Genomic DNA, 24225 nt, shown 5'->3' with positions numbered 1-24225 from the left:
TTATTTCCTTTGGACAAGTTGTCAAGTGCTATAGATACCATTCTGAGCCATATCCTGTGAGCTGTCTTATAGATACCAAAATACCAGATGGAGAAGTTAACTACATGATCACCGACTGTACCCAAGACTTGAGCTGCTGCAATTCTGAGAACTGACCACAAGGAAGTGGGAACAAGTGCATCCCAGAACTGCATATTAACTGTACCTAAAACAGTGAAGATGATGCTAGTCAGACCACTAATGACTAACTGAAGATGACTGTTAGAGATGACTACGCTGTTTCTGCATGTAGACTCCCCTGCTCCAACTCTGTCTATAAAGCTCTCACTTCTGCTTGTTGGGGGGTGGGGAGTCAGCCTTTGGACAAATGTCTTCCATCTTCCCCCACCCAGTTGCCGGCATCTGAAATAAAGCACCTTTCTACCAGCCTGGCCTGTTTACTGGCTTTTGAGCAGTGAGCAGCTGGACCCCACCCACATACCTTTCAGTAACAGATTTGGTGCCAAAAGTGGGGCTGGCTACTGCTGGCTATAGCTGGTTATAGCTGGCCACTGCTGGCTATGGTTGGTTATGGCTGGCTACTGCTGACTAGGGCTGGTTATGGCTGGCTCCTGCACTTTTATGGCACCTGGCGTTCCTGGGTCTTCCAGGGGAGAGCTATAGCTATGACAATGTATGAGCCTGCTACTCATGGCTAGCTAGCCCCAGGTAGGGGATTTGGGGGACATTCCTAGCAGTTGCCAAAGCCATTTGATTTGAGGATCCTCCCTGTTTCTACCCTGCTCAGCACTGACTGCCAACTTACGCTTTTCTTGGCGGAATGGAAACTTGCACTTGGGATAAAATGATGAGCTCCAAGACCAGGTAAGTCCACCAGTGTGCACACGGGCAACCTTCCCATTTGTGAGTGCTAGTGCTATTTGGGCATTCTTGCCAATTGATTCTGACTGCTATGAAGACTGTTTGTGAGCAATAGTGCTGTTTGGGCATTCTTGCCAATTGGTTCTGATGTGTCTGATGTTGAGAACTATTTGGGACACGAGGTACTGTTTGGGCATTCTTGCCAGTTGGTTCTGACATGTGTCTGATGTTGAGGATTGTTTATGAACTCTGACTGCTACTTGGGCATTTTTGCCAATTGGTTCTGATGTCTGTCTGCCAGTGAGGACTGTTTGTGGGCCTGAAGTGCTTTGGGGCATTCTTGCTAATTGGTTTTGATATCTAACTGCTGCTGAGGACTGTTTATGACCACCAAGTGTCATTTTGGTACTTTGCCAATTGGTTCTGACATTTGACTACCACTGAGGACCATTTGTGTTGGGTTTGGGACTTTATACCAGACACCCTCAGAAAGGGTTTATGACAGATCTGTCATTTGGTCTGTATGATTGGTATTCTTGCTGTCTTATTTAGAATGGGAAATTCGGGTCAATTCAATAAGAAAAATTTTAGTAGTGAATTTAAGACTAAAAAAAGAAAGACGATTTTTTTGGGGGACAATGTATGGCTATAGTATTCTTTAGACTCTGGAGAAAACTGGTTAAGATGAAACTCTTGAAATTCGAAAAACCCTTTCTTTTTGCATATGCAGTTAGGGAAAGCTAACTTGATAGAACACCTTTTTCAGACCCTGAGAAAACAAAAATATGCCTGGGAGAAAGTTTTAGGTTGATGCTTATCATGTCCTTAAAAGACAAACGCAGTCCACTTTGCCTGGATCTTCAGCCTTGGGTTAATTGTGTAAAGAAAACAAGGAAAAAAAGCTTTAAAATTGAATGTATAATTTCGCTATTCTGGCTATAATCTTTAAACTGATTACCGACTTTTGTATTCTCCTAAGACCAAGAGGGAAACTTAAGATGTTTTGGTTTATTAAACATGCATGTTGTACCATTGAAGAAAAATTATGCTAAGAAAAAAAAAAGTGTTTTCTGAGCTTATGAAATATGTTCTTAAGTTCATGTTTGGGAATGCATGTACACCCGTGGTGGATTCATATCAATGTATGGCAAAACCAATACAGTATTGTAAAGTAAAATAAAGTAAAAATAAAAATTAAAAAAAAAACTTCAAAAAAATAAAAATTAAAATAAAAAAAAAGAAAATGCTGGAGTAACATTTCAATCACTTGTTTCTTGGTTTTGTCAAAATTTTCAAGGGTTAAAATTGTGATGTGTAAAAATGATAAGCAAAACATTTTGGTATGTAAAGCAAGTAGGGTATGCACTCTCAACAAAGAAGATATAAAGAATGGAGGCATTTTTGTTGAGGAAAAATGATGACAATAATTTTGTCCTGTAGTTGTTTGTTTCTGGATAAGGAAATACAGGAAAAATTTGTTTGGATCTAGAAAGCGACCAAAGGTTTGTGAAAAAGGAATTTTGAAAAAAAAAAAAAAAGAATTGTGTACATTATCAGGATTAAGGTTAGAATAAATTTAATTAGGTATATGGATTTTATTAACAGTAACCTGATACAAGACTGAAGTTGGTTTATCTCTCTTAAGAAAGCAAAGTTCTCCTGAAATATTGATCTGATTTTGGTAACAGAGACTTTTAATGGAAAGTCATTTTTTTGTTTCTAATCATACTTTTGACCCGTGTTCAGGATGGAAAAACTGTCCGGTAAAGTTGTCACAGAGTATATAGTTGCTCATGATGTGTAACACTGCTGGCTTTATGTGTACTACTTAAAGCACATGTACAATGTTTGTGTGACAGCTGGATATGAATGCTAAAATGTATGGCCTATAAAGCATTTCCCTATTAACCTCTGAGCCTGTTCATGATACCTGATTAGTTTTCCCCTAACGTGGACAACTAGGCAAATATATACATAAAAAGGAGCACCAAGGGACATGGATAGACCCAGAGCAGGCAAATGAACCACTCTGGCAATGTTGGAAAAATATATTGATTATCAATACTCTCTATGGAAAGAATTACAACTTAAAAGGGAAAAATGATGGAAAAAATATTCACATATTGAGGTATGGAAAAGTCATTCTGGCCAATACAGGATTTAATTTGAACTTTAGGCTAGCCAAAACAGCCTGTTTGTAGCCTATTAAACATACATTGTACATCTGCTTTAATCATAAATACAAAAAAAAAAACAGTACGAAGGTGGATTTTGATTATTATACTCATTGTAATATGTCTAGTAATTTTCAAATGTTTGTCCAGGTATAATGAAAGTTTATTGCCTTTCTTGTTCAGTATCTGTTCCTCCTCAAGAATGAGGAGTGTCAAAGAAAAAGGGGGATTGAAACAAAGCAGGACTCTATGATCCTTGCCTCCCCCCATGTCTTCTGCCTGCCTTTTGCCTGTGGTAAACTTTAGTCAAAGAATAAATTTAATCAGAGAAGTGAGAAATGCTGAAACAAAGGAAAACAATCTAAGGAAACTAAATAATATAATATAGCCATTAAGCATAGTCAAGGACCTTTAGTTCTTTCTCAAGGGCTAGAGATGATATTCTGAGCCATATCCTGTGAGTTCTCTTATAGATACCAAAACACCAGGTGGAGAAGTTAACTACATGATCACCAGACTGTACCCGGGACTTGAGTTGCCACAATTCCAAGAATTGACTGCAAATAAATGGGAACAAGTGCAGCCCAGAACTGCAGATTAACTGTACCTAAAACACTGAAGATGATGCTAGTCAGACCACTGATGAAAAATTGAAGATGACTGTTAGAGATGACTGTGCCATTTCTGCATGTAACCTCCCCCCTCCCAACTCTGTCTATAAATAGTCTCACCCCCTGCTTGTCATGGGGGGGGTGGGTTGTGGGATTGGCCTTTGAACAGATGTTTGCCACCCTCTCCATCACCAGTTGCCAGCATCTGAAATAAAGCAAACTTTCCTTTCCACCAGCCTGGCCTGTTTACTGGCTTTTGAGTGGCAAGCAGCTGGACCCTACCCATATACTCTTTTGGCAACAATTCTACTTAACTTAGATCCTTAGATTTTAAGTGTGTCTCTTATAAACAATATATAGTTTGCACAAATTTTTAAGGAAGTCTGACAATTTTCTGTTTTGTTTTGAAAATTGTTTTTAACCAATTAAATTTAGGCTGGGCTGGGTCTTCGTTGAGGTGTGTGGGCTTCTTGTTTCAGTGCCTTCTCTTGTTGTGGAGCATGGACTCTAGGTGTGTGGGCTTCAGTAGTTGCAGCATGCAGGCTCAGAAGTCGTGGCTGGTGGGCTCAAGAGCCCGGGCTTAGTTGTCTCATGCTTGTGGGATCATCCCAGACCACGGATCAAACCCAGGTCCCTTGCATTGGCAGGCAGATTCTTAACCACTGGACCACCAGGGAAGCCACATTTTTATGTTTTAACTGATACATTTAATTTATCTACATTTACTTAAAAAAATAGTTGGAGTTAAGTCTATCTGATTTTTTAAAACATTGAAGTATAGTTGATTTAGAACATCATATTGGTCTCAGGTGTATAATATGGTAACTCAACATTTTTTTTTTTTTTAATAGATTATACTCCATTTAAAGTTACCACAAGATAATGGCTGTATTTCTCTGTGCTGTACAACACACTCTTGCAATCTATCCTTTTTATATATAGTAGATTGTAACTTTCAGTCCCCTAGCCACATCCCTCTTCTCCTCTCACCCTCTTCTCACTGGTAACCACAAGTCTGTTCTCTATATCTATGAATCTGTTTTTGTTTTGTATATTCATTTGTTTGTCAGCTTCCACATGTATGTGATAACATATGATAACATAAGCATAATACCCTCTAGATTCATCCATGTTGTTGGAAATGGCAACGTTTCGTTATTTTTCATGACTGAGTAATATTCCAGTGTGTATGTATACCACACCTTCTTAATCAATCATCTGTTGATGGATACTTAGGTTGCTTCCATATCTTGGCAATTCTAAATAATGCTTCTATCAGCGTTGGGGTGCATGTATCTTTTTGAGTTTGTGTTTTCATTTCCTTTGGATATATACTCAGGAGTGGAATTTCTGAATAATTTGGTAGTTGTTTCTTTTCTAATCACTCTTTCCTTTTGGGATTTCAATTAAAAATATGTTAGTCCTTCACATTCTATCCTCTTTCTTCTGATTATATGTTGTTGTATCACAGACTACCTCAAAAATTTAGTGGCTTAAAACAACAACTTTTTTTATTGTACTTCTCAATTCTGTTAAGTCTGGAGTTCCAGCAGGGCGTGGCAAAGTAATAGTTTCTCTCTTCGTGGTGTCTAATGTCACTCAGTGGTATTCAACTGGCATCTGGGTTAGTCTGGAGGGTCCAAAATGGCTTCATTCACATGTCTATTGCCTTGGTGGAGAATGCTGGAAAGTTGGACTCAGTCAGGACTCTCGGTCAGAGAGAGCATCTGAAGGGATAGACGTGAGCTGCATGATACTTTCTGAGATTGTTGTTGTTGTTTAGTCACTAAGTTGTGTCCAATTCTTTCCATCCTTCACTCTCTCCCAGAGTGTGCTCAAACTCAGGTCCACTGACTCAGTGATGCCATCCACCCATCTTATCCTCTGTCACCCCCTTCTCCTGCCCTCAATCTTTCCCATCAGGGTCTTTTCCAATGAGTCGGCTCTTCACATCAGGTGGTCAAAGTATTGGAGCTTCACCTTTAGCATAAGTTCTTACAGTGAATATTTAGGGTTGATATCCTTTAGCATGGACTGGTTTGATCTCCTTGCAGTCCAAGGGACTCTTGAAAGTCTTTTCCACCACTGCAATTTGAAAGCAATTCTTTGGTGCTCAGCCTTCTTTATGGTCCAACTCTCACATCGGTACATCTGTACTTTCTGAGAAAGCCTTGGAAATCACATAGCATCACTTCCACTATATCTACAGATCACACGTTTCTGTTACATTCTATTTGTTGCCAGCACAGATCAAAAGGAGGGGAATTAGACTACCTTTTGAAAGGGAGAATGGCAAGGTCACATTGTACAAGAAGCATGTAGGACAGGATATCTTGGCACATCTATCTTTGGAAAATAGAGTTGGCTATAATCTTTGGGCTTCCCAGGTGGCACTAGTGATAAAGAACCTGCCTGCCAATTCAGTTCAGTTCAGTCACTCAGTCATGTCTGACTCTTTGCAACACCATGAACGGCAGCATGCCAGGCCTCCCTGTCCATCACCAGTTCCCGGAGTTTATTTAAACTCATGTCCGTTGAGTCGGTGATGCCATCCAGCCATCTCATACACTGTCGTCCCCTCCTCCTCAAGCCCTCAATCTTTCCCAGCATCAGGGTCTTTTCAGATGAGTCAGTTCTTCGCCTCAGGTGGCCAAAGGATTGGAGTTTCAGCTTCAACATCAGTCTTTCTAATGAACATTCAGGACTGATTTCCTTTAGGATGGACTGGTTGGATCTCCTTGCAGTCCAAGAGACTCTCAGGTGCCTTCTCCAACACCACAGTTCTAAAGAATCAATTCTTCAGTGCTCAGCTTTCTTAATAGTCCAAATGTCACATACCTACATGACTACTGGAAAAACCATAGCCTTGACTAAATGGACTGTTGTTGGCAAAGTAATGTCTCTGCTTTTTAATATGCTGTCTAGGTTGGTCATAAATTTTCTTCCAACGAGCAAACTTGTTTTAATTGCATGGCTGCAGTCACCATCTGCAGTGATTTTGAAGCCCAGAAAAAATTCTGACACTGTTTCCACTGTTTCCCCATCTATTTCCCATGAAGTGATGGGACCAGATGCCATGATCTTTGTTTTCTGAATGTTGAGCTTTAAGCCAACTTTTTCACTCTCCTCTTTCACTTTCATCAAGAAGCTCTTTAGTTCTTCTTCACTTCTGCCATAAGGGTGGTGTCATCTGCATATCTGAGGTTATTGATATTTCTCCTGGCAATCTTGATTCCAGCTTGGGCTTCTTCCAGCCCAGTGTTTCTCATGATGTACTCTGCATATAAGTTAAATAAGCAGGGTGACAATATACGGCCTTGCTGTACTCCTTTCCCTATTTGGAACCAGTCTGTTGTTCCATGTCCAGTTCTATTTTGCCTCCTGAACTGCATACAGATTTCTCAAGAGGCAGGTCAGGTGGTCTGGTATTCCCACATCTTCAAGATTTTTCCACAGTTTGTGGTGATCCTCACAGTCAAAGGCTTTGGCATAGTCAATAAAGCAGAAGCAGATATTTTTTCTGGAACTCTCTTGCTTTTTTGATGATCCAACGGATGTTGCCTATTTGATCTCTGGTTCCTTTGCCTTTTCTAAATACAGCTTGCACATCTGGAAGTTCACAGTTCACATACTGTTGAAGCCTGTCTTGGAGAATTTTGAGCATTACTTTGCTAGTGTGTGAGATGAGTGCAACTGTGTGATAGTTTGAGCATTCTTTGGCATTGCATTTCTTTGGGATTGGAATGAAAACTGACCTTTTCCAGTTGTGCGGCCACTGCTGGATCATGCAGGTTTGATCCCTGGATTGGGATGATCCCCTGGAAAAGGTCATGGCAACCCATTCCAGTATTCTTGCCTGGAGAATGCCAAGGACAGAGGAGCTTGGCCGGCTATAGTCCATGGGGTCGCAAAGAACCGGACATGACTAAAGTGACTTAGAACACATAGTCTTTATTATCTCTTTTCTATATTACATATTAAAATCTCTGCATTCTGTATTTCATATTATTTCTTTTTATTTACCTACTACTTCACCAGTTCTTTCTACATGATGCATTAGTGTTTTAATTGTGTCTGGTGATTCTGAGATCTTCAGTCTGTGAGTTTGTATTTGGCTCTCTATTGTTTCTGTGGCCTCTTGCTTACTTTTCTTGTTTTGTACCTAGCATTTTTGTGTTCTGGAAATTGTATCTTGAATATTTGTGAAAATAACCTGAGGCCTAGAATTTTGGTTTCTTCCATGAGAGGTTTTATGTATTCTACCAGATGTCTGCAGGATAGGGATTTCATGGACAATACACATGACCAAAAACCAGGCTGTAAGTCAATGAAGTACAAGTTTAACTGGTTTACCATTACTTTGATGATATAGCCCTTAAAGCAGGCATGGTTTACAGCTACTTTTGCTCCATTATCATCCCATTAAATCTTATTTGAATGTTAGTAATATGATTATAATGGTCAAATTGGTATCTTTTAGCACAAACCACTTCTTTGGTTTTAAGACTCATATATCAAACTGCCTATTCAACATCTGACCTTGGATATCTAGTAGGCATGTCAAATTAAATATGTACAAAACAGACCCTTGAGTGTCTCCTCAAATAAATCTGTTCTGCATCATGGCTTCCACATCTCATTAAATGTCACCAGCTTCTACCTAGTTGCTCAGGAGAAAAATGAAACATTTTTCAGTTTTTTCTCACCATTCCTCCCCATCCTCAATCTAACAGCAAGCCTTCTCTGCTTATCTTTAAATTATACTCAACATCCTTACATTTCTTTTTACTTTCATCCTCACCATCCTGTTCAATAGAATGGGAAAGACTAGTGATTTCATCAAGAAAACTGGAGATACCAAGAGAAAATTTCATGCAAAGATGGGCACAATAAAGGACAGAAATGGTATGGACCTAACAGAAGCAGATGAGATTAAGAAGCAGTGGCAAGAATACACAGAACTGTACAAAAAAGGCAGTAATGTCCTGGATAACCACGATGGTGTGGTCACTCACCTCTGCCCTATCCCTGCATACACTTCTTTACTGTACTCCACTCATGCTGCTCCTTTTTTGTTCCTCAAGCATGCTAAACTTGTTTCATTTGCAGGGTCTTTGCATTTCCTGTTCCCTCTGCTGAAAATGTCTTCTCTCAAACTTTGGTTAGCAAACCTCGTTTTTGTTTGTTTGTTTGTTTTTTAATTTATGTGGCTGCACTGGGTCCTAGTTGCAGCATGTGGGATCTTTATTTGTGGCATGTGGGGTCTAGCTCCCTGACCAGGGATTGAACCTTGGCACCCTGCATTGGGACTGTGGAGTCTTAGTCACTGGACTACCAGGGAAGTCCCTAGCTGACCTCTTATCATCATTTAGGCATCAACTCCACAAAGAGAATGTTTCTGACCACCACAGTGAAAGTAACAACCCCTGTCACTCTCTACCATATCATTCAATTCTACCTTTTGAACAGCACCAAGATTCCCTTATTTAGTTTTTTACTACTTGATTGCCTTTTGATTTTCCCAGCAGAATATAAGCTCCTGCTTTGCCATTCTCCAGTGTCAGCGCAAGTGCCTGGCATGTAGCAGGTGCTCAATAAATATTTGTTGCCTGATTCACTCTCCTTATGTTTATCTTCCAAATTTCTCTGTGTGTTCTCTCCCCTGCCCAACCTCCTTCTGCTCCCTTAACACTGAAATTCTCCCATTTTGCCCTCTGGATCCCCAGTACTTTGGAAAACGACCTCCCCTGCCACCTCAATCTCATTACCACACACTTCACTGCTTCCTGCTGTGTCTATCAGGGCACACTCAGGAGATTAAGCCTTACCCAGCAGCTCATAAGCTTGTTAGGTGAGGCTGACTTCCTTCCTGTTCCACGTGGCTGCTTCTTGACTCTGACGTCTCTACCCTTTTGTAGATCCCTCTTCTTCTCCATCCCACCAGAGTAAGATTTTCATGCTACCTGAATTTACCATCCTGTAACCCTCATTGTTAGTGTCACCACCTAACCTCCCATTTGCTCCTCAGCTTCATCTAGACTTTGCCACTTGCTTCTCAGCTTCCTCTATAAAACAGTCTTTGGAGTCTCATTGCTGCAGATTGATTGTGCCTTCCCTATTGTTTCAGCACCTGGTCAAGTCAAAGGTCACAACAGTAGCACAAAGGAATAATCAATGGATCCATACCTGTTTCTTAGTGCGTGGGGGGATCTACTCATCCCATAATCCCAGAGCCGCTCCACTGCAGCAATAAAATAGTGGCGTGTTCTCTTTTGAAAGCTGCGGGGGTCCTGATTTTCATCTTCACCATAAATGTCAAAATCTTCTCTCTTTGTTTCAATCGACAAAGTATCATCATAGTCAGTTTTGTCTGGCTCTGGCTGAAAAGTAGTAAGGGTTATCTCCCTTTGATGGCGTTTCAAGATTGGTGGATTTTGACAGCACACCCTTCCAGTCCCTCCTTGCTTTGGCCAGGGAGCTTCTCTTTGGGCCTTATCTTCTCCTTCATTTGTTACTGCTATTGAATAATAGTTTTCACTAGGGTCTAGGGGCAAAGTGATATCTTTTGTCTTCAAAGATGTGAGTTTGTGTGACCTCTCTAGGGATTTCCAGGATTCTCTTGGTATCAAGGTAGCTGATTGGTTATCCCAAGCAAGGGGACCCAGCAGCTTGGAGGGAATCTTTTCAGAGCTTTCTGTTGTCCATTTCAGAGATGGCACTTTTCCAGGCCTGTAGACTTTATTCAATTTAACAAGTCCCTGTGTTTTCTGAAGGAAGATCTCTTCCCTGAGATCCAGGTGGACAGGAGAAACCTTGCTAGTTTTTGTAGGCAAGTCTTCCTGATGAACAACTTTCCCAGATGCTTCAGACAAGCCTGGTTTCAACAGAAACGTGTTCTCAAGTTTCTTGTACATGAGTGGATTTGCGGCCTGTTTCCCCAGGGTGCTGCTCTTTCTTTGACTTCCAATCACTTCCAACGTTAGCAAGGCTAAGGAAAGGTTATTTTTCTTGGCTCTGAGTAAGAAATGACTGGTTTCTTGGACCCCAGAATGACTTGTCCCCAAGTTATAACCATAGGTTGATGCTGGAGGATGAGAAGAGTTATCTTTGGGTGGGATCTTGGTCACATCTGTAGGTCTAATTGACCTAAGACTCCTCAGAGGAACTGCATCCTGCTGACTTGGGATAGGAGACAGTCTTGTAGTGCTTGGAGATTTCTCTACCATTTGCTTTGTTTGATTCCCTAAGCCTTTCACATTTGCTTCCACCCTTCCTTTTGAGAAATGGGCCACATGAATCCCAGCTCTTTTTGCCGAATCACTTAATGGCCTGTTGTCTTGAGTATACGTCTCTTCATCTAAACCTCCGGCATTTTGCTTCGTGCTTAGTGAAAAGAGGTTCTTCAGGAAATTCTTAGTTCCAATCACTGTATACACCTGAGGCAAAACTGCATTCTCAGGGATTAATGTCTCTTTCCTTTCTGTTTCTTCCTGGGATATTTTTTCTTGATTGTCTGTATCATTTTCTTGGACATTAGCCAAGTTAGTAAGAACTATGCTTTTGCTATTTGGAAAAATCATCTCTTCGAGGCTGGTGTCCTTGCTAAATTCATCCTCTCCTGCTACTACCTTATTCTTTTCTGATAAGACATTCTGATTTTTCACAGAGTTTTCTGATACTGATGATGTTAATTGCTTTGGACTGGGCCTTTGCCCAGAGCTTAGGGAGTTCTGGCCATGGGTCCTTTTTATCACATTTGTTGAATCTGGCAAAAACAGAGTCTTGAAGAATGGTGTATCTGGATATTTTGTATCTAGTGGCTCAGGGCCTTCTTTTTCTTGACGGATCATTTCCCTTTTTTTGGATGAAGTAGTTTTATTTGACATATGGCTTAGTCCAAAAGATGTAGTATTTTTGTGCATAAACAATTCATCATGGATCAAAGAAGTCACTTCTTGAAAGTTGGTATTACTGTCTATTACAATATCTTGCCAGACTGATGTACTATTCTCAATTAATACTGTTGGGTCATCAATGTGAGTCTTTCTATTAGTTGTTGAGTTAGCTGGTGGCTTGCCTGTCTTTACCAAAGAGATATTCACTTTAAATAAAGTATCATCTTTGTTCAATGACACAGGTCCATGAACTCTTTCCTCTTTAAATAACCTATCACTCTCCATTGATAATACGTTTTCTCCCAGTGAACTTTTTTGACTATTCATTAAAGCTGCTTCTAACAACTTGGAATTATTATCTTCTTTACTCAAGCGCAAAGGTACATGTGACTCAATAACAGGAGATAAATTTTTGCCAAATACAATGGCACCTAATTGACTATTAAAATTAACTGGCATATTTGGGGGTCCAAAGGAACCTGTCTTTTCAGTACCTGCTGACGACTTGTCGGATGGAATTGTTGGTAAAGGCATTAGATTGTTTGATGAACTTGAAATTTTTAAATTAAGTTTGCTCAACTCTGCCATTATAGTTGTTCCCAAATTCTCATTTAATCTTAGTGGCAGTTCTGGCTCTTGAGTAAATACTCTTTCCCCACTGTGATGCAGCTCTGGTCCAAGATGTGCCACTTCAGATGGGGATGGGCCCTTGTTTCTTTCAGTTGGTCCAGGCAAATGATCAGTAGGCTCATTTCTGTCTTCTTGGAGATCAGATAAGGATAATCTGTGTGGAGTAGGATTCTGTCCCAAGAGCATCAACAAATCACCAGAGGAGACACTTTGTTCTTTAAGCAGCTGCACTTTCTCTCCAGACTGAGGGTCAATCTTCTCCATGTCATTTTCCGGAGTCATGGTGGGTCTGAATTGCTTTTGCCTAGTGTTAGGGTACCTTGAATTCTGGGAGAAGCTTCTGGGTTCAATGACATTGTTTTCACTCAGCAGGAAGGTTGGAATAGCTTCATATGTGTCATAATAATCGCCAACGTTCCTGTCACAACTATCAACCTTCAGTAAGGCTGTCATGCCTCTGTTTCGAAAGTCTGAGTTGTGGCACCCCAGAACCCACAGACCTGGAGATGAGGAAGAATAAGACTCTGATTACTTATAACTCAAGTCACAAGCAAGATCTGTGCTAGAGGTTCTCTTCCATTCCCAGAAAAATGAAAAAAAACAACAACTACTTAGTACCATTATATTGCCAGTTGTTATGTTAAATGCCAGATACACGTAACAGTAGTCCAACAATGATAGTAAAAGTGGTTTTTGCATTGCTGCTATTGTGGCATATCTCTTTGTGACCACAAGAAAGGGCTGTGATTATAAATGAGTATATATTGGCATAAAAATGGAGAAATGTAATTAACATATACAAGAGTAGCGAGTCTTACTAGTGACATAGAACTCGGGTGATGACAGTGACTTAATTCTGGAAATTTTACCTAGGGCAGCTGTTTTCACTATACAGCACAGTGCTATAGGTTCTACAGTAACATTATGTGCTCAGTGCTCAGTCGCTCAATTGTGTCCAACTCTGTGCGACCCCATGGATGGTAGCCTGCCAGGCTCCTCTCTCTATGGGATTTTCCCAGCAAGATTACTGCAGTGGGTTGCCATTTCCTCCTCACTGCCTGGGGTCAAGTCCCAGCACTACAATTTATCAGCTGTGTGACTTTAAGCAAGTCAATTGAGTTCTCTGAGCTCCAGTTTTCAAATTTATAAATGACTCGTTCAGTTCAGTCGCTCAGTCGTGTTCAACTCTTTGCAACCCCATGAATCACAGCATGCCAGGCCTCCCTGTCCATCACCAACTCCCAGAGTTCACTCAGATTCACGCCCATCGAGTCAGTGATGCCATCCAGCCATCTCATCCTCTGTCGTCCCCTTCTCCTCCTGCCCCCAATCACTCAAATCACACAACACAATGCCAAGCATCCACTATGACAAATGTGTAGGATAAGTAACCATGAGGGAGCAGGACTTAGGTTTAGGATACAAATAACATAATAACTCATCACAGTGCTAACAATATTAATTTCTACTATGAACAGGATTATCTGAGTGAAAGAATTTTATGGTGGTGAAGTATATGCATAAGCATAAATGGAAACAAATACACCTTTACTAAGCTACCCATCAGGTAAATGAATGGTCTTATCAAGTTACAGAAGCAAAATCTTAACCGAAAAATTTTCTCAAAGTATATTTCACAGAGCCCTATTAGACAATAGGATGCCCACGAAAAATCTTCCGGTTTTCAGACATTTTGGAATTAATTCACATTGCATTCTATGTGCAGCCTGATAATCACTCAAACAGGAAATGAGAATAAAGAGATTTTCTAATATACAAGGATTCAAAGTATCTACCTCTAATTCAGCCATTCTCAAGAATTGATTAGAGAATGTTTATAACTGAAATAAAGGAGTATATTAAAAAATATGAAGACATGGGATATAAGAACCCAATTTCATGATATGTAAAGAGTATTTTTTATTTTATAAAACCATGTTGGGCTAGAGTAGACCAGAACTGGAGTTGGAATGAATAATTTAAATCAGGTTATTGACTAAAAATTCCACTTTTATAACTTCAGTCAGTTCAGTCACTCAGTTGTGTCAGACTCTTTGCAACCATGGACTGCAGCACACCAGGCCTCCCTGTCCATCACCCCTCCCAAAGCTTGCTCAAACTCATGTCCATTGAGTCAGTGATGCCATTCAACCATCTCATCCTCTGTCATCCCCTTCTCCTCCCACCTTCAATCTTTCCCAGCATCAGGGTCTTTTCAAATGAGTCAGTTCTTCACATCAGATGGCCAAAGTATTGGAGATTCAGCTTCAGCATCAGTCCTTCCAATGAACATTCAGGATTGATTTCCTTAAGGGCTGACTGGTTTGATATCCTTGCTGTCCAAGAGACTCTCAAGAGTTTTCTCCAACACCACAGTTCAAAAGCATCAATTCTAAAGCACTCAGCTTTCTTTGTGGTCCAACTCTCACACCCATACATGACTACTGGAAAAACCATAGCTTTCTCTGATTATATGGACCTTTATCAGTAAAGTATTATCTCTGCTTTTTAATATACTGTCAAGGTTTGTTATAGCATTTCTTCCAACCTAGACAGCATATTAAAAAGCAGAGACATTACTTTGTCAACAAAGGTCTGTCTAGTCAAGGCTATGGTTTTTCCAGTGGTCATGTATAGATGTGAGAGTTGGAGTATAAAGAAAGCTGAGCACTGAAGAATTGATGCTTTTGAACTGCGGTGTTGGAGAAGACTCTTGAGACTCACTTGGACTGCAAGGAGATCCAACCAGTCTATCCTAAAGGAGATCGGTCCTGGGTGTTCATTGGAAGGACTGATGTTGAAGTTGAAACTCCAATGCTTTGGCCACCTGATGCGAAGAGCTGACTCATTTGAAAAGACCATGATGCTGTGAAAGATTGAGGGCAGGAGGAGAAGGGGACGACAGAGGATGAGATGGTTGGATGGCATCACCGACTCAATGGACATGGGTTTGGGTGGACTCTGGGAGTTGGTGATGGACAGGGAGGCCTGGCGTGCTTCAGTCCATGGGATGGCAAAGAGTTGGACACGACTGAGCGACTGAACTGAACTTCTTCCCAGGAGCAAGTGTCTTTTAATTTTGTGGCTGTAGTCACCATCTGAAGTGATCTTGGAGCCCAAGAAAATAAAGTGTCGCTGTTTCCATTATTTCCCATCTATTTGCCGTGAAGCGATGGGACCAGATGCCATGATCTTAGTTTTTTGAATGTTGAGTTTTAAGTCAGTTTTTTCACTCTCTTTCATTTTCATCATGAGGCTCTTTAGTTCCTTTCTGTTTTCTGCCATTAGGGTTGTGTCATCTGCATATCTGAGGTTATTGATATTTCTCCCAGCAATCTTGATTCCAGCTTGTGCTTCATCCAGCCTAGCATTTCACATGATGTACTCTATATATAAGTTAAATAAGCAAGGTGATAATATACAGCCTTGACGTACTCCTTTCCCAATTTGGAACCAGTCTGTTGTTCCATGTTCAGTTCTAACTGTTGCTCCTTGACCTGCATACAGATTTCTCAGAAGGCAGGTAAGATGGTCTGGTATTCCCTTCTCTTTAAGAATTTTCCAGTTTGTTGTGATCCACACAGTTAAAAGGCTTTAGCATAGTCAATGAAGCAGAAGTAAATGTTTTCCTGGGATTCTCCTGCTTTTTCTATGATCCAACGGCTGTTGGCAATTTGATCTCTGGTTCCTCTGCCTTTTCTAAATCCAGCTTGAACATCTGGAAGTTCTCAGGTTCTTGGTTCACGTACTGTTGAAGCCTAGCTTGGAGAGTTTTGAGCATTACTTTGCTAGTGTGTGAGATAAATACAATTTTGAGGTAGTTTGAACATTCTTTGGCATTGCCTTTCTTTGGGATTGGAATGAAAATTGACCTTTCCCAGTCCTGAAGCCACTGCTGAGGGTTCCAAATTGCTGGTATATTGAGTGCAGCACTTTCACAGCATCATCATTTAGGATTTGAAATAGCTCAGCTGGAATTCCATCACCTCCACTAGCTTTGTTCTTAGTGATACTTCCTAAGGCCCACTTGACTTCGCTCTCCAGGATGTCTGGCTCTAGGTGAGTGACCACATCGTCATGGTTATCTGGGTCATGAAAATCTTTTTTGTACAGTTCTGTGTATTCTTGCTACCTCTTCTTAATATTTTCTGCTTCTGTTAGATCCATACCATTTCTGTTCCTTATTGTGCCCATCTTTGCATGAAATATTCCCCTCGTATCTCTAATTTTCTTGAAGAGAGCTCTAGTCTTTCCCATTTTATTGTTTTCCTCTATTTCTTTGCACTGATCACTGAGGAAGGCTTTCTTATCTCTCTTTGCTATTCTTTGGAACTCTGTATTCAGATGGGTGTATCTTTCCTTTCCCCCTTTGCCTTTTGCTTCTTTTCTTTTCTCAGCTATTTGTAAGGCCTCCTCAGACATCCATTTTGTTATAACTTAGCTAAATCTAATACTTCCTCTCCCTGGGCTTCCCTGGTGGCTCAGAGGTTAAAGCATCTGCCTGGAATGAGGGAGACCCAGGTTCGATCCCTGGGTTTGGAAGACCCTCTGGAGAAGGAAATGGCAACCCACTCCAGTACTCTTGCCTGGAGAATCCCATGGAGGGAGGAGCCTGGTAGGCTACTGTTCATGGGGTCGCAAAGAATCGGACACGACTGAGCGACTTCACTTCACAAATCTAATACTTCCTCTCACCGACAAAGACAGTAATAGGTGAGAAAAGGGGAAATGAAACTCCATAAACAGGTTTGGAATGACATCTACCATACTCTGAGAAAGACCTGGGATTGAGAATAGTGTCAAGAACTTTAATTATACCTGTACTGGTTGAAATTTTGTAATGATAACATCTTTTTGTATTACATGTGTGAATAAAAATAAATTAGATCATTATAGTAATTAATAAATTTCAATCCAAGAGCTTAAATGAGTTCAAAAAAACCTCAATTAAATAACCAAATAAAAATAAATTCTATCTAATATATATATATAATTTGAAATAAGAAAGGAGATATAACCAGAGATGCAAAGAAAATTAAATTATAATTCCCTTGGAGACACAGCTGCCAATCTCCTAGTCTGGCTTGTGACACAAGCATAACATGCCTGGTCAAGTTTGAAAATGGTCAGTACACAAATATACAGACCTGTCTATAACCTCAGTGATATACCCAGGGATTTCAGAGAACTTATTAAATTTTTAGGCTGATCTTCAATCCCGGAGCTAGTACCCATCAGAGTAACCCAGAGAGACACAGCCCAGCTGATCACAAGTGGGTGAGGAGCACACCTCAGGCTTCAATAGACAAAATATCTTTAACAATCCAAGGGTACTGCAGTATCCCTAGCATGGAATACTAACCAGTCTTTTAAAATGATGATGTTCATCTATGTTTATTAACATAGAAAAATATCAAATACATCATTAAGTGAGCAAAAGTGAAGTGAAAGTTGCTCAGTCGTGTCTGACTCTTTGTGACCCCCAGGGAATTCTCCAGGCCAGAATACTGGAGTGGGTAGCCTTTCCCTTCTCCAGGGGATCTTCCCAACCCACGAATCGAACTGGGGTCTCCTGCATTGCAGGCGGATTCTTTACCATCTGAGCCACCAGGGAAGCCCAAGAATACTGGAGTGGGTAGCCTATCTCTTCTCCAGGGGATCTTCTCAACCCAGGAATTGAATTGGGGTCTCCTGCATTGCAGGTGGATTCTTTACCACCTGAGCTATGAGGGAAGCCCAAAGCAGATTACAAAACATGATATAACTGTCATTCTACTATGTGTTTCGGAGTTCAAATTTTTCTTTTCTTTAAAAAAAGAGATTTTGCATATTAGTGATTCCACATAACATTTGTCTTCATCTGGCTTATTCACTTAGCATAATGCCCTCAGGTTCCCCCATATTGTCACAAATGCTAGGTTTTCCTTCTTTTTTAATGGATGAATAATAGTTCATCATATATATATATGATGATACATATATCACTTTTTTCGTTTTCAGTTTGTTTAATTAAAATTTTTAATTACAAATTTTTCTTGTTTTTTTAATTGAGTTATGGTGGATGTACCATACAAATTTCAGGCATACAACGTAGCGACTCACAAATTTTAAAGATTATACTCCATTTATTGTTATTACAAAATATCGGCTATATTCCCTGTGTGGTTCTATATATCCTTGTAGCTTATTTATTCTACTAGCTTGTATTTCTTATTCTTCTGCCCCTATATTGCCCCTGCTCACTTCTTTCCACTGGTAAGCACTAGTTTCTTCCTTACATCTGGGAGTCTATTTCTTTTCTGTTATAGTCACTAGTTTGTTGTAGTTTTTAGATTCCACCTTTAAGTGATATCATACAGTATTTGTCTTTCTCTAACTTTTTTCACTGAGCCTAATGTCTTCTAAGCCCATCCCTGTTGCTGCAAATGGCAGTATTTTATTCTTTCTTATGGCTGAGTAGTAGTCCACTGTGTGTGTATACTGTGCTGGACTGTGCTGTGCTTAGTTGTTCAGTCATGCCCAACTCTTTCCAACAGCTTGGACTAGAGCCTGCCAGGCTCCTCTGTCCATGAGGATTCTCCAGGCAAAAATACTGGAGTGGGTTGCCGTCACTTCCTCCAGGGGATCTTCTGAACCCAGGTCTCCCACATGGCAGGCAGATTCTTTACCGTCTGAGATACCAGGGAAGCCCAAGAATACTGGAGTGGGTAGCCTACCCCTTCTCCAGGGGATCTTCCCAACCCAGGAATCGAACCAGGGTCTCCTGCATTGCAGGCAGATTTTTTACCAGCTGAGTGGTATACCAGGGAAGCCTGTGTGTGTGTATACATCTTTATTCATTCATCTATTGATGGATACCTAGCTTGGCAATTGTAAATAGTGCTGCTATGAACTTTGGGATGCATAGCTTAGAGTTTTCATTTTTTTGGATAAATACCCAGGAGTGGAGTTTCTGGGTCATATAGTAGTTCTATTTGTATGTTTTTGAGAAACCTCCATACTGTTTTTCATAGTGGCTGCATCAATTTACATTCCCAGCAACAGTGTAGGAGGGTGTCCTTCTCTCCACACCCTCACCAGCATTTATTGTTTGTGGATTTAAAAAAAAGATTTATTTATTTATAGCTGTGCTGGATCTTCATTGCTGTACGTGGGTTTTCTCTAGTTGTGGGGAACAGGGGCTATTTTCTAGTTGTGCTGTGTGGGCTTCTTATTGTGGCAGTTTCTATTCTTAGGGAGCACGGGCTTTAGAGCATGGGCTCAGTCGTTCTGGTACATAGGCTTAGCTGTCCTACAGCATGTGTGATCTTCCTCAAATAGGGATCAAACCCGTGTCCCCTGCATTGGTAGGCAGATTCTTAAATCATTGGACCACCAGGGTAGCCCTGTTAGTGGATTTTTTGATGATACCTTCTGACTGGTGTGAGGTCATACCTCATTGTAGTTTTGATTTGCATTTCTCTAATAATTAACTATGCTGAACATCTTTTCATTGGAAAAGACTTTGATGCTGGGAGGGATTGGGGGCAGGAGGAGAAGGGAATGACAGAGGATGAGATGGCTGGATGGCATCACTGACTCGATGGACGTGAATCTGAGTGAACTCCGGGAGTTGGTGATGGACAGGGAGGCCCGGCATGGGGTCGCAAAGAGTCGGACATGACTGAGAGACTGAACTGAACTCAACATCTTTTCATGTGCTTGTTGGCCATTACTATGTCTTTTCTGTAAAAACATCTATTTGGGCCTTCTGTCTATTTTTGATTGAATTTTTTTGATGTTGAGCTGTGTGAGCTGTTTATATGGTTTGGATATTAACCCATTGGTCATATATATTCTCCCATTCAATAGGTTGTCTTTCTGTTTTTGTTTTGTCAATGGTTTCTTTTGCTGTGCAAATCTTTAAGTTTAATGAGGTCCCTTTTATTTATTTTTGCTTTTATCTCCTTTGCTTCAAGAGATGAACCAAAAAATATTGCCACAGTTTGTCAGTGTTTCACCTATGTCTTTTTCTAGGAGTTTTATAGTATTCAGTTTAGGTCTTTATTTTGAGTTTATTTTGTATAATATACAAATTCTCTAACATAATATGTTAGAGAATTTCTAATATCATTCTCTTACATGCATCTGTCCAGTTTTTCTTCAGTATCTGGAGACTGTCTTTTATCCATTGTATATTCTTGCTTCCTTTGTGATAGATTGACCATAGTGTGTGAGTTTACTTTTGGGCTGTCTACCCTTTCCATTGATCTATGTCTCTTTTTTTGTACTAGTACCATACTGTTTTGATAACTGTTGCTTTGTAGTCTGAAGTCAGGGAGGATGATTCATCTAATTCTGTTTTTCTTTCTCAAGATTATTTTGGCTAATCAGTGTCATTTGTTCTGTGAAAAATGGCATTGGTAATATGAAAGAGATTGCATTGAATCTGTAGATTTCCTTGGGTAACAGTAGTTTTTACAGTACTGATTCTTCCCATCCAAGTACATGATCTATCTTCCTAATTTTGATTTCTATCATCAGTGTCTTATAGTTTTGTGAGTACAGATCTTTCATCTAACTCTTTGTGGCCCCATGACTGTAGCCTGCCAGCCTCCTTTGTCCATGGGATTTTCCAGGCAAGAATACTGGAGTGGGTTACCATTCCCTTCTCTAGGGGATCTTCCCATCCCAGGGATTGAACCTATGTCTCTGTATCTCCTGCATTGGCAGGGGGGTTCTTTATCACTGAGCCACCTGGGATCCCTTTGTCTCCTTAGGTAGGTTTATTCCTAGATATCTTATTTTTTTATGATGCAATTGTAAATGGGACTGTTTCCTTAATTTCTCTTTCTGATAGTTCATTGCTAGTGTATAGCAATGCAACAGATTTTCTGTACATTAATTTTATATCCTGTGAAAAGTGAAAGTGAAGTCGCTCAGTTGTGTGTGACTCTTTGTGACCCCACGGACTATATAGTCCATGGAATTCTCCAGGCCAGAATATTGGAGTGGGTTGCTTTTCCGTTCTCCAGGGGATCTTCCCAACCCAGGGATCGAACCCAGGTCTCTTGCATTGCAGGCAGATTCTTTACCAGCTGAGCCACAAGGGAAGCCCTAGTGGTGTTATATCCTGTAACTGTACCAAATTCCCTGATGAGCTCTAGTAGTTTTTTGGTGCTCTCTTTAGGATTTTCTATGTACAGCATCATGTCATATGCAGATAATGACGGCAAACAGTGACAAAGAATGACATCCATTGGTGGGTGAAGCTGGTTCTGAGGCTAGAGCAGGCTCACTGAAGGGCAGGACCAGGGTCCAGGGGATTCTAGGGCTGGTGCCTGCCCACTGGTGGGTAGAGCTTGGTCCCAGGTTCTCTGGCTGGAAGTCTTGGATCCGGTACCTCCACAATGGTGTGCAGGGCCAGACCCTGTGCCCTCTGGTGGGCAGGGCCATGTCCAGGGGTTGCTGTGGTCTCAGGGGGTTCTAAAGGCAACCTGTCTATTGGTGGGTGGGCTGTGTTCATGCCCAGTTATTTGCTTGCCATCATGTGTCCTAGAACTGGCACCTACAGATGTTGAGCCAGTTCTAGGGACTGCATTTTCTTGCTGATAAGCCAGACAGAGGATTCCTCAATGGCATTTGCAAGCACCAGTGTCCATGTGGTAGAAAGAGCTCCTCAGAATGGCTACCACCAGTTTCTATGTCCCCAGGAGGAGCTGCAGTTGCCCCCTGCTTCTCCAGGAGACTCTCCAAAATCAGTAGGTGAGTCTGACCCAGCTTCCTATTCCTGCTTTTGCCCTGGACCATGTGAGAGTGAAGTTGCTATTTCCCCCAGCTCTATGGACTCTCAATTGTATGCATTACTGGCCTTCAAAGCCAAATGCTCTGGGGGCTTGTCTTTCTGGTCCAGGATCCCTGGACTGGGGAGTCTGATGTGGGGCTAGACGTCCTACTTCTTTTGAGAGAGCCTCTGCACCTGTAATTCTCCTATTTGTGAAATGCCCACCCAGGGATATAAGACTGGACAATATCATGATGTCTGTCCTACCATCTTATTGCGGTTCCTTCTTTATAGCTTTAGTTGTAGGAGATCTGCTCTGGTAAGTGTAAGTCTTTTCCATTGATGGCCATTCTGAAAATAGTTGTGATTGTGGTGTGCCTGTGAGAAGAGGTGAGCTCAGGGTCTTTCTACTCTGCCATTTATTCATAAATGGACACTTAGGTTCTTTCCATGTCTTGGTTATTATGAAGAGTACAGTGATAAACATGGGAGTGCAGGTATCTCTTCAGGATCCTGATTTCATTTCCTTTGTACATATACCCAGAAGTGTGATCGCTGGATCAGATGGTAGTTCTCTTTTTAACTTTTGGAGGAATCTCCACACAGTTCTTCATAACGGCTACACCAATGTACATTCCCACCAAGAGTGCACGAGGATGCTTTCTCTACATCCTTGCCAACATCCTTATCATCCTCTGACTTTTTGATAACAGTCATTTTGACAAGTATGAACTGATATTTTACTGTGGTTTTGATTTGCATTGCCTGATGATTAGTGATGTTGAGAACATATTCATATACCTGTTCATCACTTCTTTGTCTCTTTTGGAAAAACGTAATGGTATTCCATAAGTCCTGCAGGCTTTCTTCATTCCTTTTTTTCTCCTCTTGACTCAATAATGTCAAAAGATTTATCTTGGAGTTTGCAGATTCTTTCTTCAGCTTAATCAAGTATGTTTTTAAAGCTCTCTGTTGCATTTTTTTCATTCACTGTATTCTTTAGCTCCAGGATTTCTGGGTTCTTTCTTTCTTTATCAATGTGTGATTCAGCAGCTCCAGTTCCAATGAGGGTACAACAGCATAGACCACATGCAGCTTGGTCAGCTGAGGTCAGTGTCAGCAAAGCTTATGGAGGGTCCTTGGTTGTCAAAGCTGTGAGTGTCCATGATGGTGATGAGGGTTGTTGATCTCCTAGGTGGTGAAGGTTTCTGGGGTTCTTTTGTTTTTCTTTACACCCACAGACTGAGGCCCTAGCTGAGGGGATTCTTGGTGCTGGGTCTGGCATGTGAGCACACAGGCCTGGGTAATAGTGCTGGTTTCTGGGGCAGAGACATGCATGCATTTGTGATAATTCCACTGTTTGGAGTGTGGGGGCCTAGTGTGACAATGGAATTCACTGTGCCTGTGTTTGGAGCCTGAACACACCTGCTGTGGTGGTGCCAGTGTCAAAGGTGCAAATGGGCCGTTAGCCAAAAGTAACCATATGCTGGGTGCATGGCAAGTCTCACCACGTTTAAAAGAACTGTAATCATACAGAGTCTGTTACATGACCACAGTGAAGTTAAAATAAGAAATCAGTAACATAGAACAGGGGCTTTATTTAGCTTGAGCTTTATAATCGAGATAGAAAATTTCCCCTCAAGACACATAAAGCAGAGTTTTAATTTGTCTTTAGAATTTAACTGATCACCAAAGTAGTTTACAAGCTTCTGAAAATATTGATATTTTAAATAGCATTCTCTGCCTACACACACACACACACACACACACACACACACACACACACACTTTCTTTGGTTTAGACAATTACAATCATATTATGTATACTGTTTTATAACATTTTTGCACATTTTAAATTGATTCATTCATTGAAAAAATGTTTATTAAGCATCTACTATAGGCCAGGCACTATAAACATTGGGGATTCAATGACAAAGAAGATGACAAGGTCTCTGAGACCTTACAACTTAGCTGTAAAGCAGATAATGAAGATATAAACATGAAGAAACAAGATACTTTCAGAGGTGTTATTGGAGTTCTGTCAGGGTCTTCTTCACTCACTTCCCACAAAAATACATTACTGAAGTATAAGATGAGTTTCTGGGTATGAAGGTGAATCTATGGTTTTATATGGTAAGATTGGTTTTGATTCCCTAGAAATTTCCCCATGAGAATTTATCTCCAGAAAAGTCATAAGTGTAAGAGAATAACTACAATCTGTTAGGTTTAGACAGGGTCAGTGTTCCTCCTGATCACTAGACTGCTGCTGCTGCTAAGTCACTTCAGTCGTG

The 24225-nt window shown here is 40.7% G+C and overlaps 1 protein-coding gene and 1 long non-coding RNA gene across 2 annotated transcripts in view; one reads left to right on the top strand and one right to left on the bottom strand.

Annotated features, from left to right (window-relative positions):
- The window catches only part of F8 (coagulation factor VIII), a 141253-nt gene that overhangs the window by 42912 nt on the left and 74116 nt on the right, over positions 1-24225 (bottom strand). The window contains exon 14 of the mRNA XM_052663089.1: positions 9833-12671. Within this exon, the coding sequence (XP_052519049.1) occupies positions 9833-12671 (2839 nt within the window). The remainder of the gene's footprint in view (positions 1-9832; positions 12672-24225) is intronic.
- LOC128069885 (uncharacterized) overlaps positions 358-24225 on the top strand; it is an 83031-nt gene continuing 59163 nt past the window's right edge. The window contains exon 1 of the long non-coding RNA XR_008201580.1: positions 358-864. This is a non-coding gene — a long non-coding RNA (uncharacterized LOC128069885). The remainder of the gene's footprint in view (positions 865-24225) is intronic.

This window comes from Budorcas taxicolor, chromosome X (assembly GCF_023091745.1).
Source record: "Budorcas taxicolor isolate Tak-1 chromosome X, Takin1.1, whole genome shotgun sequence".
Lineage (NCBI taxonomy): Eukaryota > Metazoa > Chordata > Mammalia > Artiodactyla > Bovidae > Budorcas > Budorcas taxicolor.
Note: the sequence above shows the minus strand (reverse complement) of the source record. Positions and strands in the feature narration are given on the sequence as shown.